We start from the raw sequence: 16,330 nt of genomic DNA on the forward strand, positions 1-16,330 counted from the left end.
GCCTTGCTGGCTGGTCTCTTCTTAATCAGCACTAATTTCTTAGCTCCAGCTAACCAGCATCAACAGTCCCAGTAATGCAAAGGACTCGCTTTAGTAGTTCTGGTATCTTGTTAATCACAGCTGATTCTTCAGCCCCAGCTAACCAAAACCACCGAATTTTCACAATCAAAACAGTAACATCCCTGATAAGAGTCCTTCATCTTCTCTCTGGGGCTAGAGAGATGACTCAACAGTTGGGAGCGCTGGCTGCTCTTTCGAAGGTCCTGAGTTCAGATCCCAGCAACCACATGGTGGCTTACAACCATCCCTAATGGGATCTGATACCCTCTTCTGGTATGTCTGAAGACAGCTACAGTGTACTTGCATATAATAAATAAATAAGTCCTTTAAAAAAAATTGTCCCTCTGAAATTTCACAAGCCAGGCCTCCACTGTTCTCAACATTATCTTCCAAGCTCCTATACAACATCTCACAGAGCTCTTAACATCCCAATGACTCTTCTAGCTCAAAGTTCCAAAGTCCTTTCACAGTCCTCCCCAAAACATGGTCAGGTTGTCACAGGAATACCCCACTATGCTGGTACCAATTTGTCTTAGTCAGGGTTTCTGTTTTTGCACAAACATCATGAGCAAGAAGCAAGTTGGGGAGGAAAGGGTTTATTGAGCTTCCATGTCCACACTGCTATTCATCACCAAAGGAAGTCAGGACTGGAACTCAAGCAGGTCAGGAAGCAGGAGCTGATGCAGAAGCCATGGAGGGATGTTACTTACTGGCTTGCTTCCCCTGGCTTGCTCAGCCTGCTCTCTTATAGAACCCAAGACTTCCAGCCCAGGGATGGCACCATCCACAAGGGGGCCCTCCTCCCTTGGTGTCAGGTGGTAGGAGAGGCTGCCTGTGTACTCAGATGGCCTTAAGTCCTTGCAGCACTGTTAGGAAGTGGTTGATGTTGCCTGTGCTGTGTGACCTCAGGCAAGTTGCTCTCCCTCCCTGGGCCTTCCGCTTCATACCTAGCTGCCTTGTGTTCACAGTGGGTCAGAGAGCGTTGCTCACACCTGTTCCTCTCCTTACAGGTCTTCTCCATCGTAGTCTTCGGCTCCATCGTGAACGAGGGCTACCTCAACAACCCAGAGGAGGAGGAGGAATTCTGCATCTACAACCGCAACCCCAATGCCTGCAGCTACGGCGTGACGGTGGGCGTGTTGGCCTTCCTCACGTGCCTGCTCTACCTGGCGCTTGACGTGTACTTCCCGCAGATCAGCAGTGTCAAGGACCGCAAGAAGGCTGTGCTGTCTGACATCGGTGTCTCGGGTGAGCCTGCTTTTGGGGGGGGGGTGCCCCTTAACAGCGTGTGGAGAGCTCTCTCCTCTACCCTCCCCTGAAGTGAAGGGACTAACGAGGGGCCATGGTTGGCGAGGGGAGAGGCTCTTCAGCATCCCCTCCCTGGGGAGACTGGAGCCATCCCCTTCCACGGAAGGACTGCCACCTTTGCCAGTCTCCCACCCTTGAGAGTTGCAGAATCAGCCTGGGCATGATTAGGACTGAGGGCTCCTGCTTCTGGGTCTGGGGTCCCTTTGACCTTCTAGAAAGAGCTAAGACTTAATGAATGTCCTCTTAGGGACAGGCTGGTACATGCCTGCTCTGTCCTGGACAGCTCTGGTAGACCATGGGCATCCACAGGAAATCTTGCCCCTCTACCCAGCCCACACAGCTCAGCTTCAGAGAGACTCCATTTAGGGCAGCTTCTGGAAGCTGCACACATGTGGGAAGTGTCAGTCCAGGCCTCGGGTGAAGCCACCATTGTCCTGTCTCAATTGTCCCCTCCCTGCAGTTCTCTAGAGGTCTGAGCAGGGTCACTGCATCCTGCCCCATGCATAAGCCACTAGCCTTCCTGACCAAGTCAGGGATTTGGCAGCCATTTAGAGATGCCCCGGATATGGCTGCCTCCTCCCCTCTCTGTATCTTCCTCCCTATACTCCTGGCCCTGTGAGTCGTCTGGACCTGCCTGCCCTCTCTGTGGTCTCTCCCGACCCCAGCTCTGTGCCATTCCCTATCTGTGCTTTTTCCCGGCTCCCTCTCTCTATTCCAACGCCTAGCTCATTATTTGGGGGTCAGGGAGCATGAGAACACGCTCTTGAACTGTCCCCCTGTTCCTTGGTGCCCTGTTTTCTCCCCCTTCTCCTTGTGTGTCGCTGACATCCGGTCTGGCCTTGGGCACCCCAGCCTTCTGGGCCTTCTTCTGGTTCGTGGGTTTCTGCTTCCTGGCTAACCAGTGGCAAGTCTCCAAGCCCAAGGACAACCCTCTGAATGAAGGGACAGATGCAGCCCGAGCCGCCATCGCCTTCTCCTTCTTCTCCATTTTCACGTGGGTGAGTATGGGTCCCGGAGAGTCCCCACTTTCTCCAACCAAACTCCAAGCTGTGTCCTGTTGAGTAAATGGGCTAAGCCCTGCTTCCTGGAGGGAATCCTGCTCCGGGGCCACCTGCAGCCTCCCTGAGCAAGGCAGCCCCCTGCCTTGTTGTGGAACAGCTTTCCTAAGGATGTGGCTTCAACATCACAATGTAGCCCTTTTGTTTGTTTTTGTTCTTTCTTTCTCTCTTTCTGTCTTTGTGTCTTTCTATCTATCTATCTATCTCTTTTTCTTCCTTTCTTTCCTTCTTTCTTTCCTTCTTTCTTTCTTTCTTTCTTTCTTTCTTTTTCTGGTTTTTCAAGACAGGGTTTCTCTGTGTCGCCCTGGCTGTCCTAGAACTCACTCTGTAGACCAGGCTGGCCTCAAACTCAGAAATCCGCCTGCCTCTGCCTCCCAAGTGCTGGGATTAAAGGTGTGTGCCACCACCGCCCGGCCCCAGATGGGTCTTGAGTCAAGAGCCTCCTCTCTTAGCCTCAGAGCACACACCATGCCTGTGCTGCCTTCCTTTCCAGACAGAGACTCTTGGGGTCTCCCCACTCCAGGAAAAAGCTTCTTATTGGCTCCACTTTCCAAGCAGGGAAACCAGGGCTCAGTTACTTCGCAGTGTACTTATTTAGTTTTTGTCTTTTTAAGGAATTTTATTTTTAGGTCCGGCGTGGTGGCGTTTGCCTTTTATCTCAACACTGGGAGACAGGGGCTGGCTGATCTCTGAGTGTGAGGCCAGCCTGGTCTATAGAATGAATTCCAGGGCTACAGAGAGAGATCCTGTCTCAAAAACCAAACCAAACCAAACCAAAACCAAAAAAAGCAAAAAATATATATAGAGAAGAATGCCTTATCTAGGGATCCAGCACGCTGGAGCCTGGCCTTTTCAGGGCTAGCCCAAGGTCTCAAGGGCTCCATGTGCCACAGCAATGCTAGCCCCTCTGTGTGGATCTAGGTCATATCCATCTCCTCCCTTCCTGATATCCCTCCAGTCGAGAGAGGTTGGGGTGTCAACATCCCCCGCTTCCTGATTCTCCCTTCTGTTACTCTGTTATAAGTTCTTCAAGGACCCCCTTGGCTGCACACAGTCAGCCTTCCCTCTGCCCACTCTCCCTGGGTGACTTTAAAGATGTGTTTATTTATTTAATGTGAGTACACTGTCACTTTCTTCAGACACGCCAGAAGAGGGCATCGGATCCTATTATAGATGGTTGTGAGGCACCATGTGGTTGCTGGGAATTGATTGAACTCGGAACCTCTAGAGGAGAGTCTTAACCACTGAGCCCAGACTTCTTTTTCTTTTTGAGGACCCCAATAGCCATCTTCTGGGGCACTCTGTACCCCTCAGTATTGGGAACTAGAGTTTTGTGGTTCAGGTCCCAGAGGCCAGCCATAGTCACCATAGAGCTCTTGAGATCTTTAGAACTGGGCAGGAAGATCAAGGTGGCCTCGGGGGATCTCATTTGGGAAGAAGGTACCCTAAAAGTAGGACTTCCCCTACCCCTGCCTTTGGCTGACACAGTGTGTCTGGCAGGAACATAGCCATTGGATTGAAGGCAAACACCCAACAGCCTGATGGTGCTGCCCACGGCCAGCCCTTTCTGAGGCAGCTCTGCCCTTCCGCTTCCTCAGCGACCTCACCCTTGCTCTCTCTGGCAGAGCCTGACTGCTGCCCTGGCCGTACGCAGATTCAAGGACCTTACCTTCCAGGAAGAATACAACACACTGTTCCCTGCCTCAGCACAGCCGTAGCCCCTGAAGTACAGGGCGTCTCCACCTCAGCAGGGCTGGGTGCAGGAAGGCCCAGTGTGGGAGATGTTTGATCTCTAGGACAGGATGAGACTGTCTGGAGGAATCAGCTATGGCTCACTACTGGCTCACGCACGCATACCGCATTGCTTCCTTTGTTTATTCTTTGCGTTCATTCCTTCAGTAAACATTGATTGAGCAGCTATGTTGTGCCTGTGTGGATTAGACAGGGCCCTGGCCCCAGGAGCCTATTGACTGGGAAGGGAACAATAGCTAGTCTTCCACAAAGTGGGGTAGGCTGTTAAAGGTCTGAAGTATCTCCATGAAGAGGCTGTGCTATAGACAATGTGAAAAGCCTGTTCATGATCAGGGTGTGAAGAGCCAGCTTAGGGTCTCCATTGGCTGGCTACCTACAGAGGGACTAGCCTGGAATGTTGGAGGACCTGTGGTCTGGCTCAGTTCTCCTGTGCCATGTGACTGAGAGCCAATTATTATTATTATTTTTTAAATATTTATTTATTTGGACACACCAGAAGAGGGCCATTACAGATGGTTGTGAGCCACCATGTGGTTGCTGGGAATTTGAACTCAGGACCTCTGGAAGCGCAGTCAGGACTCTTAACCACTGAGCCATCTCTCCAGCCCGAGAGCCAATTCTTGTACCACCCTGAATCTTAGTCAAGTTTCCTTGCCTGACTGATAATGGATCAATGACTTCAGGCAACTGAGCAGGCTGAACAAGGGCCAGGACCGGCCTTGGCACAGAAATGCTCAATAAATGTCAGTTCTGTTGTTCGCTTGTTCATTTATTCATTCACTCATTAATTCACTCATTCATTCATTCATTCATTCATTTCTTAAGCGAGGTGCATCCCATAAGCCCTCCTTGGAGGGTGGGTCTTATAGTCAATACTTGTTCTGCCAAAAGACTTTGGCTTCCAGATCCTGGGCAGCACCCGCCTATGCTTGTGCTCCCTGCAGAGGTGGAGGATGAAGTGGGTATAAATGGACCCCAGAACATTGCCTCTGCCTTGCTGTAGCTGAATGCAGAGTGAGCCTACAGACATTGGAGGCATGCAAGTACAGCCAGCCTCCTCCCTGGGGAGATGTCTCATCGAGTGGAGGTCCCAGAACACTGAACAGAGTCCTTGAACATCCCTCTTACAGCTCTGCTGGGCCAGGTCCTCTTTTCCTGTATGTGGCCTCCTGTACTGGCTGAGCACTGTGGGCATTGACGCCGGTGCAAGGAGACAAGCCCCAGACATTGCCTCCTGTCTGCCTTCATCTTCCCAGCCATGACCTGGGAGTGTAGGCTGGCAAGGAGTAGGAAAGGCTTCCCCTGTGAGTTCCAGAGCTCATCTGATGTGTTCTTTAGGTCCCCAGGTCAGCACCCTTATCATCTCTCTGTACGTGGCTGCGGTCAAACCTTTCTTTCCCAGACTGTGTGCTGAGAGAAATGGGACCTAGTATGTATTGAACTGTCAAGGATCTGATGAGTCCCATGGTCCTGAAATGTGTTTTACTGCTTAGTTTTCTCGCCTAAACTTGTCCCAAGTGTTTCAGCTAGAATTAGCTTTAGTGATCAGTGATTTCCATTCCAAATAATAACAAATCCCAAGTCTAGAGAGACTGTGTGGGGCTTGCACAGTGGCGGTAGGTGTTCTCAGTGACCTGGGCTTCTTCCATCCCCATCTTTTACTCATCCTCCACCCTCGTGTCTTTTAGCAACTAGAGCTGCAGCTAGCACATCTGCTTTCCAGGTATTAGATCAGGGAGTGGGACAAAGAAAATGGCTGTATCTCATTGGCTGGGAGTTAGCCACATGACTGTGCCTAGCTACCAGAGAAACAGAAAGATGGCTTTTAGAAGCTGTAAAGAGTTAGTTCTCTGTTTTATAGAGGTAACCTTTTCTCTCGTTTCACATAACATCCCTGAAGACACAGTTTGGGGGTAGACCGTGTGTCTGTGGGCCGTTTTAACCCTCCACAGTGGCATGGTTTTGTCTTAGGATACATGAAGCAGGTAACTTCTGAGGCTCTTTATAGATGGCTGATACAGTCCTGGACCTCTGGTGGGGTGGCTGCCTTTCCCCTCGGTCAAGCTCGGTGCTTTGAATTTCTGCATCCTGTCAACTAACCTCTACTAACCCAATACTCTTGTCTGTCTCTCCCTTAACCACCCCTCCCACCTGCCCTCATCCCTGCCTGCCCCAATCCCAGGCGGGCCAGGCTGTGCTAGCCTTCCAGCGGTACCAGATTGGCGCCGACTCGGCCCTCTTCTCCCAGGACTACATGGATCCCAGCCAGGACTCCAGCATGCCTTATGCACCCTACGTGGAGCCCAGCGCTGGGTCGGACCCTGCTGGCATGGGTGGCACCTACCAGCATCCAGCCAACGCCTTTGATGCTGAGCCCCAGGGCTACCAGTCGCAGGGCTACTGAGCCCCCCTGATGGTGGTTACAGTGACCACCTACCCTGCCCCTGCCCTTCCGTCCTAGCTCCCCTCCCAAGCACCCTGCTCCCTCCCAGGTGACCCTGCCTAGCACATGCTCAGCCTCCAAGTGACTCCACTGAAGCCCAGTGCCGCTGGGGTGGGGAGTGGTGTGGTGTGTCCACATATGTATGCAAGTGTCTGCCAGGCCAGGGTGAGGAGTGGTGTGGTGTGTCCACATATGTGTGCAAGTGTCTGCCCAGCCAGGGTGGGGAGTGGTGGGGTGTGTCCACATATGTGTGCAAGTGTGTGCTCAGCCAGGGTGGGGAGTGGTGGGGTGTGTCCACATATGTGTGCAAGTGTGTACCCAGCTAGGGTCTAGAGGTGGGGCCCAGGGTTACAGTCATTCATTGTGTCCTTGAGCATCCACTGAGCACCTACTGTATGCCAGACCTTGCTCAGCTGGGGAGTGAAAGAGTTAGAGAGGGGGAGATAGACCAAGGAGGCCCTGTTCCAGATACAGGAAAGGTGGGACAGACAGATGCCGGGAAGCTTGGCGCAAGGGGTTCAGCCACATGTGAGTGTGGTCAATCACAGGATGTAGGCTGTCATCCCCAGAATCTGTGGTATATATCAGTCCTCCTGGGATTGCCAGGGTTATCTCCATTTTATGGTTGAGGAAACCAAGGGCTGAAGGGTCAAGGCTCTTTGTTCAAGGTCATTGAAGCAGCTCCTGATGAGGCCACACGAAGATGGGCCAGATAGAGAGCTCCTGCCAGCTTCCAGTTCCTACACCTAGGCTCTGCCACTCAGTGTGACTCCAGTTTGATTGGGGTTGGGGCTAACGGCAGGGCGGTGCTTCAAGGCATGAGTCTAGTGAGACCCCGTGATCTGCCTCAAACCGAGGGAGGGCCTCCTCTGCCTCAGCTGCTTTCCTTATGCCGGTCTCCTCCTTAGTCTTGGTCTTTTCTTAGTGGGCTCCCTCAACCTACCCTTGTCCCTTTGTGTTGCTCCATGCTCAACATGTCCAGCAGGGAACTCCTTTGGGGTGTGCCAGCAACCCTTGGCAGTTTCCGAAGGGAGTAGTGGCCATCCCTTCCTCTTGGAGGGCTCTCTGAGCCCTTTGCTCATGGCTGGATAGACAGGAGGCCAGGAGGTAGCAGAGACTTGACCCAAGGTCCCAGTGAATAAGTGTTAGAGTTTACCTTGCTTCCTAAACTTATTGGCTCCACCCACCCAGTAAGGGGCTCCACCCCTGGCATCACCTGGGACACTGTCCTCTCTCTCCTTGTTTGGGTTAGCAAAGGTTTGGGGCTGGAGTAGTGGGAGGAGCTTTCAACTACAGGGTCAGTTTGAGTGCCACAGCCACAGGTCCCATGACCCTAAATGACAAAGGAGTGAGATGATGCAGAGAGACTTCTAGCCACAGGAAAGAGAATAATGGGTTGCCTGAAAAACAGAAGGGAAAGGGGGTAGGGCCTAAGGGGACAGCAAGGAGGCATTTTCATACCTGGTGCTTCCTTCTCTGTGACAGAGGGAGCGCAGAGGGAGGTTGTCTGCTCTGTCCTCCTGTGTGTGCCCAGTATATAGGAGTTGGTTCCTGGGAAGCAGGTCAGTGACCTTTAACAGAGTGTCCCCACCACCTCATCCCATGCCTACAGGACTCTGCCAGGCAGATTTGCTCTTCTGGTACCATGTTGGTGTGATGTCACCAAGGGTGTCTGTGGTCCCCGTCCCGTAGGAGCCTGTGAAGCACATACAGGCCCAGGGTCCATTACAGTGAGAACCATGGAGTGAGGGCAGGCCTGAGGAGGAGTCAAGGAAGGGACAAGAGTTTCAGAGGCCTAGAAGGAACACCGCTGCTCCTCCTGAGCAGAAGGGGAAACCAGGAAGGCCTGAAGACCCTTCCAAGTCCTCAGGCAAGTTTCCAGAACCGGGAGCACAGAGACTTAGCATTGGAAATTGGATCCAGACTGGGGTCTCCAATGTGGCTAGGGGTTTGCAGTGTTGGGAGAGAGCCCCCGGTGGCTGAGTGACAGCTGGCTGTTGCTGACTTCCATTTTCCACACCTGGGAAGGGGCTCTGTGTACAGCCCCATGCCCCCAACCAGGTGGCTCAAGTAGGGACAGCTTGGGGTTAGTGGACGTGACTACAGGAGAGACTGGCTACAGGAGTGTTGCTGTGCCACCATAGGTCACAAAGTTCTGGTCTTTGATACTCACGACCCAGAGCCTTCCCTGCCTGTGGGCACTGGAGACCCAAGGACTGCCCATCTGTTTCTCCCTGGACAGCAACAGGCTGCAGGATGCCAGGCAGAGGGCAGGGTGCTGGTTAAACTCTGCCCATCCTTGGGCATCTCTCATAGACTCTTCCTAGTGCTCAGTCTGGAGAAGTTTACAGAACCAGGGGACGAGACTTGAGCACCTCCCCTCGTCCCATGCATGCCACCATCATGGTAGTGATATCAGACAGTGGTGAGTGGCCCGAGCAGAATTTGAGTAAGACCCAGGCTTCTGACTCAATAGTTTGGGAGGGATCACACCCCCACGGATGTAGCATAGCCCTTGGAGGACCCAAGGCCTGCTGTACCCTGGATTTCCTTCCCCTCTCCACGGCCTCTGCTTTCCTCCCACATTCTCCTTGGAGAGGGTCCCCCACAGCCATGCCCTATGGAACTGGGGTTGTCTTTTCCCTGTCAAGCACAAAAGAAGGTCCGGGAAACTTGGGTTCCACACAAGTTTATAGCTGCAGGGATCCTTTGAGAGAATCGTATATCATCCACGATTATGTGGAGTGAGAGATTGGGGGCCCTATCTTCTGCCTTCTGAGATGACTTATCCTGCACAGTCACAGGCCATCTTGCCTGGGCGGCACCTAGTCCGCCTAGGATGTAGCAATCAAGGGGCTAATTTCCAGGGGACTACCACCAGTCTCTGCTCCATCTGTCCATAATGATTCTTGGTTTTCAAAGACTTGGGGTGCCAAGCTTTTCCCATGTAACCAAGAGCTCCCACTTGTCACCCATGGGGCACCTCTAACCTTTGACCCATAAATCCTTTGATTCCTAAAGAGTATGAGCAGGAGTCCCCAGAGTTTATGGAGGATGAACTGGGCTAGCTGTCTCCCAGTGCTACCCCCGACCTGAAAACTTCTGTCCCCTGGTGCCCATAGCTCTTGCCTGGGTGCCCTGGTCCCTCCGCAGCGTTACTGCCTGTGTATAGTATAAATATATATATTTTCTATATATAAGATGTATAATATAAGGCTCCACAATATATCTGTGAGTGTGTGTGCGTGTGCGTGTGTGCGGTGAAGGGCGGCCCCCAACTTGGGCCCTGCTCTAGACCCTCCCCCACCTGGTTAAGCCTCTCCAGTGGACCCAGTAGCCCCGAGGCATCCTCTGCTATGACATCCATCCATCTGTGGTGACCAAGTGAAGGTGGTGACTTCTGGTGACATAGTAATAAAGTGAAGAGTCAACTCACCAGTGGGCTGTGTCATTGTGTTTTTTTGACGTCCCGGAGTGTGGCTTCAGCTTGTTATCTCTCTCGTTTGGTTAACTTGTTTTTTTCCAAGACAAAGTTGCACATATATAAGGCTGGCCTCAAATTCAATATAGAGCTGTAGTGACCTTGGACTGTGGTGTGTGTGTGTGTGTGTGTGTGTGTGTGTGTGTGTGTGTGTGAGATCTGTGTGTATGATGTGCATGTGCTAATAGAGGACAACTTTTGTCTGTTCTTTCCTTCCACCTTCTCGTGGGTTTTGAGGATTGAACTCAGCCAAGTTTGTGCAGCAAGCCCCTCTACCCACTGAGCCATCTTGCCAGCCCTCTGCCTTATTTTCTTGAGACAGGGTGTCTTACTGAATCTGGAGTTCACCAGTTCAGCGAAATTTAGCCGATCAATACTGGAAGACCTCCACGGATCCTCCTGACTGTGCTCCCCAGTACCAAACTCGACTTGGCATCTATGCTGTGAATCCAAACTTGGGTCCTCACATTTAAATCATAAGTACTTTGTCAACTGAGCCATCCGCCTTTTTGATTCTGCCCCCACACCCTCAGTGCTAGGACTGTAAACATATGCCAGCACACCTGGTTTATACTCTCCAGGAGAGAGAGTCCAGGGCCCTGGGCATGTTAAGCAAGCACTGTATTGACCAAGTTATTTCCTAGCCCAAATAGATTTTTCTAAACATTTACATATTTATGAGGGAGGGAGGTGCCATAGAGCCCATGTGGAGGTCAGAGGACAGCTTTTGGGACCTGGTTCCTAAAGATAAACTCAGTCATCAGTAGCTGGCCTGACATTTGATACATAGAAGAGGCTGGCTTTGAACTCCAGGAGGTCCGTCTGCCTCTACCTCCTGATTGCTGGGATTAAAGGACTGTGCTGCTGTGTCTGGCTCATTGTAAATACTTTAATAATTTGTTTATGCGATTACAGGTACCTATTGATCTTTGCATGTCTCTGTCTGTGCATCACACCTGTGAAGTCCTGGGAAGGTTAGAAGAGGGCATTTGTTCCCTGTCTGTGCATCACACCTGTGAGGTCCTGTGACAGTTAGAAGAGAGCATTTGTTCCCTGTCTGTGCATCACACTTGTGAAGTCCTGTGAAGGTTAGAAGAGGGCATTTGTTCCCTTGGAACTGAGGGTATTCATGACCATTAGCCACTATGTGGGTATTGGGAATTGAACCTGGGTCCTCTGCAAGAGTAGTAAATGTTCTTAACTGCTGAGCCATCTCTTCAGCCCCTAATTTGTTTGTGCAATTCGATTTCCTCAATTACAAGGAGAAGTTTATTGTAAGATTCCTTTGGTAACAATGGAGCACCTGGAGGACACATACTAGTATCTTCTATAGAGTGTGGCGAACTTTTAGTTTTTTTGTTTGTTTGTTTGTTTTTGTTTTTTCGAGACAGGGTTTCTCTGTGTAGCCCTGGCTGTCCTGGAACTCACTCTGTAGACCAGGCTGGCCTCAAACTCAGAAATCCGCCTGCCTCTGCCTCCCAAGTGCTGGGATTAAAGGCGTGGGCCACCACCGCCCGGCACGAACTTTTAGTTTGATTTCTGTGTCTGATGTTTGCTTTTTGTTGTTAGTCAATTCTTTTAAGAAGTCTCTCCCAGGGCTGGAAAGATGGCTCAGTGGTTAAGAGCCCTGGCTGCTCTTCCAGAGGACCCAAGTTCAATTCCCAGCACCCACCTGGCAGTTCATAATTGTCTATAACTCCAGTCCCAGGAGATCTCACACACTCTTCTGGCCTTTCTGGGTACTAAACACCTGTTTAACAGATAAATATGGAAGCCAAACACCCATAAATTTAAAAAAAAAAAAAAGTCCTTCTCTTTGGTTCTGTGAATCAGCCTCAGTGCTTTAACATAACCATGTCTATCTCTCATATATTTTATAATTTGCTATCAAAAGTCCCTGTCTGAGGGCTGGCTGTGCTGCCATTAATAGGCACCAGAGCTGCACTGGTTCACACCCCACAGAGTTGGCTTTTCCACATGAAGTCCCTTCTCTTGCTGTGGGCTTGGTGGGTTTCAGCCACCACTGTTTCCGTTGTTCCTGTCCATCTGGACACAGATCCTGGCTCCCCATTCCCTTGCAGGGCCACAGTGTCACAGACTGCCCAACCATATGTGTGCATGCCAGGTGGGCAGACCGACTCCAAGGCACCTGTGCCTCCCACCACCCACCATGCTAGCTGGCCTGAGCCTGCTGAGTGCCATCTGCCATGTCTCTTCTGCTCCTGGGCTTACTGCTTTATGTTCTTTATGCACTGGGTTTACTCACAAAATACAAGTGAAAGGGAAAAGCAGAGGCTGGCAGGAGGGCTCCCTGGGTAAGGCCCTTGTTGTGCGAGCTTGCGGACTTGAGTTTGATTCCCAAGCATCCACAAAAATGGCCGGGTGTGATGGACAGATGGTGACAGGAGAACCCTGGGGCTTGCTGGCTAGCTTGGCCAGCTGAGTGCTCCAGGTTTAAGACAGCGAAAGAACCTGTTTTAAAAAAGAAGTGGGCAGCTCTTGAGGAAGAACGCATAACACCAGAGGCATCAGGCTTCCAGATAGGAAATCAGATAAGCATACATGTGCACATACACACGTAATGCACATGCATACTCACATGCATGCACACATGTGCATGTACATGCACACATGCATGTGTAGAATTATTTAGAATTTCAGAATGGCTAAGGCAGAGCACTGAATCATGTTCCAGACTTATTTGGAGGGCAGGACGCTGTGTGGCACACAGGTGGTCTGCCCTCAAGTCTGTCCCTGCTCAGAACATTAACTCCAGCTCCTCCATTTCCCTTTTGTTCTATTTTGAGCTTTCTTTTTCTTCTTTCAGTCTCCTTGTCTGGTAGCCACACTTGGCTGGAGGCTAGAGCTATGCTGAACACTTTGTAAAGCAGGATCAAAGTCATATCTTTCAGCATCTGTGACAGGTCCCACTTTATAGGAGGAGCCGGGCCATGGCACAGGGTCACATGAGCACAACCTGACTCCCCACACTGTGCCCTGCTTTCAAAATTACTGGGGACTTGGCTTCTTTTTGTTAAGTTCATTCTATTGTTGGATATCCTTGGCCTGGTTAGTTTAGGTGTTTTTTGGCGCTGGGGACAGAGCCCCAGGCCTCACGCGTTCTGCTGAGCTACATAGCCCTGCCCCTTAGAGCCTGCTCTTAGGGTGAAGATTCCTAGCTCAGAATGTGTCTGGATTGGTGGAGATTTCTTCCTTGGTCATTATCATTGTGTCCCCTTTCTTCCTCACTTCTGGTGTCTCCCCAAGCTGTGTCCTAGTTGGTACCCTAGAAATGCCACTTAAAACATTTGAGAGATTTCAGACCAGATGGGAAGCTGTTTCCCCCAAGATGATTCAAAGCCCTCAGGCTTTTCGCTAGTCACCTTCTTCCCTTGGGCCAGCCATGGGCTGGTGCCCTCTAGGACAACAAGGTGAGTTCTTAGGCTTCTTTCACCCTATACACTTCCTGACCAGCCTATCTGGTCCTGTGGTTCCTTGTCCCAGGATAGACTCTTATGTATCCAGGTGACCTCGCTGTATACTCTGTGATCCCAAGGATGACCTTAAGTTTCTGATACCCCTGCCACCACGTACCAAGTGCTGGGATTATAGGTGCATGGCTCATGCAGGGCTAGAGATGGAACTCATGCTTGGTGCGTGCCAGGCACACTGCTGCCGGGTCACCTTACCAGCTTTGGTGCCACATGTCTAAGTTTTTCTGTGGCTGGGCATAGTGATGCCACCTTTAATCCCAGAACTTGTGAGGGAGAATCAAGTGGATCTCTGTGAGTTCCAGGACAACCTGGTCTACAGAGCAAGTTCACATACATTGATCATTTATTTAGGTGGGAAAGAATGACCAGAGTCACGAGAACCAAAGACTTGTACCACCATCACAAAAACTTTAAACCCAGTACTTCATCACAGAAAAGGGCCAAATCACTAGAAAGGTGTGGACTCTCCCGTTAAAGCTTGGATTCTCTTCTTCCATCATGTGAGTCCCATGGATTGAACTTAGGCCATTGGCCTTAGCAGCAAGTGCCTTTACTTGGTGAGCCATCTCACTAGTCCAGGGCTGGAGCTAAGTAATATAATAGTTAGCCAGGGTGCTGGTATCACATGCCTTAAATCCCAGTACTCAGAAAAGATGCAGGTGAGTTCGAGGCCAGCCTGGTCTACAGAGTGACTTTCAAGACAGCCAGGACTATACAGAGAAACCTTTATCTCAAAAAACCTAAAAAGGAAAAAAAAGGATTTGAACCAGGAAAACACACAAGCCTGACTGCAGATTTTAGGAAGTTGTTTGTCCAGTGGTGATCGAAATGTCAAAAGTGGCCTGCTATTTTTGTTCTAGGATGTAGCTGTCTATGCTTGATCCTTAGCTTTCTAGGTTTCTACTTCAGTAAACCCCAGGTCTGATGTGAGTAATCACAGTATGTCTCCATTGAGATGGAGCTCAAAGAAACAGGGTTAGGACCAGAGGAAGCCATTTTTGTCAGAGCCAGCCGACAAGGGTGAGGCTGAAGTAGAGAGGGCGACTGAATGAGAACGAGAGGACCACCGCTCTGCTGGCAATGGCAATAAACTTTAATGCGAGAAATCTTTTATAGTAAAACACAGAAGACTAAAAATAGAATTTAACAACAATCATGTAGCACAATCTCTTAGCAGTTTCTCATGGCAAAGCATGTCCACTTGTTTATTATCTTACAGTAAATATTTTTCCCCATGCTCAGGTGCATGAGGTCTGTTTCTTTGATCCTTGCACGCACAGCCCTCAGTAGCCTTGAATTACTTCCAAAACATCTTGGGTTCATGGAGCAGTTATGTCCTCAGCTGCAGGGAGATTATCAGAAGGTGCCCCCTCCTTCATGGAGCAGTCATGCTCTCGGCTGCAGGGAGATTATGTGAAGGTGCCCCTTCCCTGCCTTTCAGCAGGGGGGCCACCCCTAGATCTTCCCCTCTACTAAAGAACATTTCCACCACACATTTTGATACTGGGGACACTTTGTACTGGTCTGTTCCCCTTTCTCCACATTTACCTCTAACCAGAAGCACATAGACTTGTAGCTGCCCATATTATAAGGCAGTAATCCACACCTGCAAGCTACTATGCTGAAGACTAAATTCTTGATGTTTTCCTTGGCAAAGCTCCCCAGGCTCCCCTTTGAAGCAGATGGCAACTTCATCTTCTTCATACTTGGGCCAGAAACCTTGAGGTGGTACTTGGCTCTTTTCCATTGTTCACGGTTGGTCTCTGGACATATCCTTCCAGACATTTCTATCCTGGCCTCTTCATTTCCACCATGGACACGCAGGTCCAAGGCATACTTGTCAATCTGTTGGGAGCCATGGAAATCATAGCAGATGGCACGGGAGGAAGGAGGACAAAGATGCTCAGAGTAGACCTGATGTTTCTGAGCTCAGCGAGACTGAGCCTTCTGTCTTTAATACCAGAACTTACCTGGAGAGGTGGGAACTTTTCAAAACAGAGCCTAGTGTGCAAACATTGCCAAGCCAATAAAGATAGCCTTTTGAAGTAGTGGAGGGATGAAGAGACTGCTCGCTAAATGAATCTCCTAAGAGCTTAGCTTTCTGCAGGCAACAATAAAAATGTATCCATTAAAAATCCCAAAAGGGGCCTGGGGAGATGACTCAGCAATTGAAAGCATTCGTTGTTCTTTCAGAGGCTCCAAGTTCAATTTCTAGCACCCAGATGTGGTTCATGGCTGTATGTAACTCCAATTCAAGGGATCTGATACCCTCTTCTGACCTCCATGGCAAACACCTGGTACACAGACATAACAGCATATAAAGAAAAAATTTATCTAAGAGGGAAAAAAGAATGTCAAACAGAGGGCTGGCAAGATGACTCGAGTGTGTAACTGAGTTCAATCCCCAGAAGCTACATGGTAGGAGAGAAATAATTCCCAGACATTATCCCCTGACCTCCACGAAGATGCACTTCCACATATGTCTGTGTGCACGCGCGCACGCGCGCATACACACACACACACACACACACACAATGTTGTAAGAGATTATCACTTACATGAACATTTATGTAAGTTTAAAGTATGGCAGGTTTTTTTTTCTCCTTAACCCAGAAAGAAAAGACCATAAAGGAAAACACTGTTCGGGCCATGTAGAAATATAAATGTAAATGTGTCAGAAAAGGAACATGGGACTGGAGAAATGGCTTGGCAATTAAGAGCACTTACTTGCCGG

At 50.1% G+C, this 16,330-nt stretch overlaps 1 protein-coding gene across 2 annotated transcripts in view; it reads left to right on the forward strand.

Annotated features, from left to right (window-relative positions):
• Syngr1 (synaptogyrin 1) overlaps positions 1-10,059 on the forward strand; it is a 30,661-nt gene extending 20,602 nt beyond the window's left edge. Inside the window, exons 2-4 of one of the 2 annotated variants that reach the window (XM_031349698.1) lie at positions 1,071-1,308; positions 2,221-2,366; positions 6,361-10,059. In XM_031349698.1, the coding sequence (XP_031205558.1) occupies positions 1,071-1,308; positions 2,221-2,366; positions 6,361-6,582 (606 nt within the window). In that variant the 3' untranslated portion in view covers positions 6,583-10,059. Of the gene's footprint in view, positions 1-1,070; positions 1,309-2,220; positions 2,367-4,051; positions 4,347-6,360 lie in introns of those variants that run through there. The other variant, XM_031349704.1, reaches the window with a different exon arrangement.
• Positions 10,060-16,330: the final 6,271 nt, after the last annotated feature.

The sequence above is a fragment of the Mastomys coucha genome, unplaced genomic scaffold (assembly GCF_008632895.1).
Source record: "Mastomys coucha isolate ucsf_1 unplaced genomic scaffold, UCSF_Mcou_1 pScaffold11, whole genome shotgun sequence".
Lineage (NCBI taxonomy): Eukaryota > Metazoa > Chordata > Mammalia > Rodentia > Muridae > Mastomys > Mastomys coucha.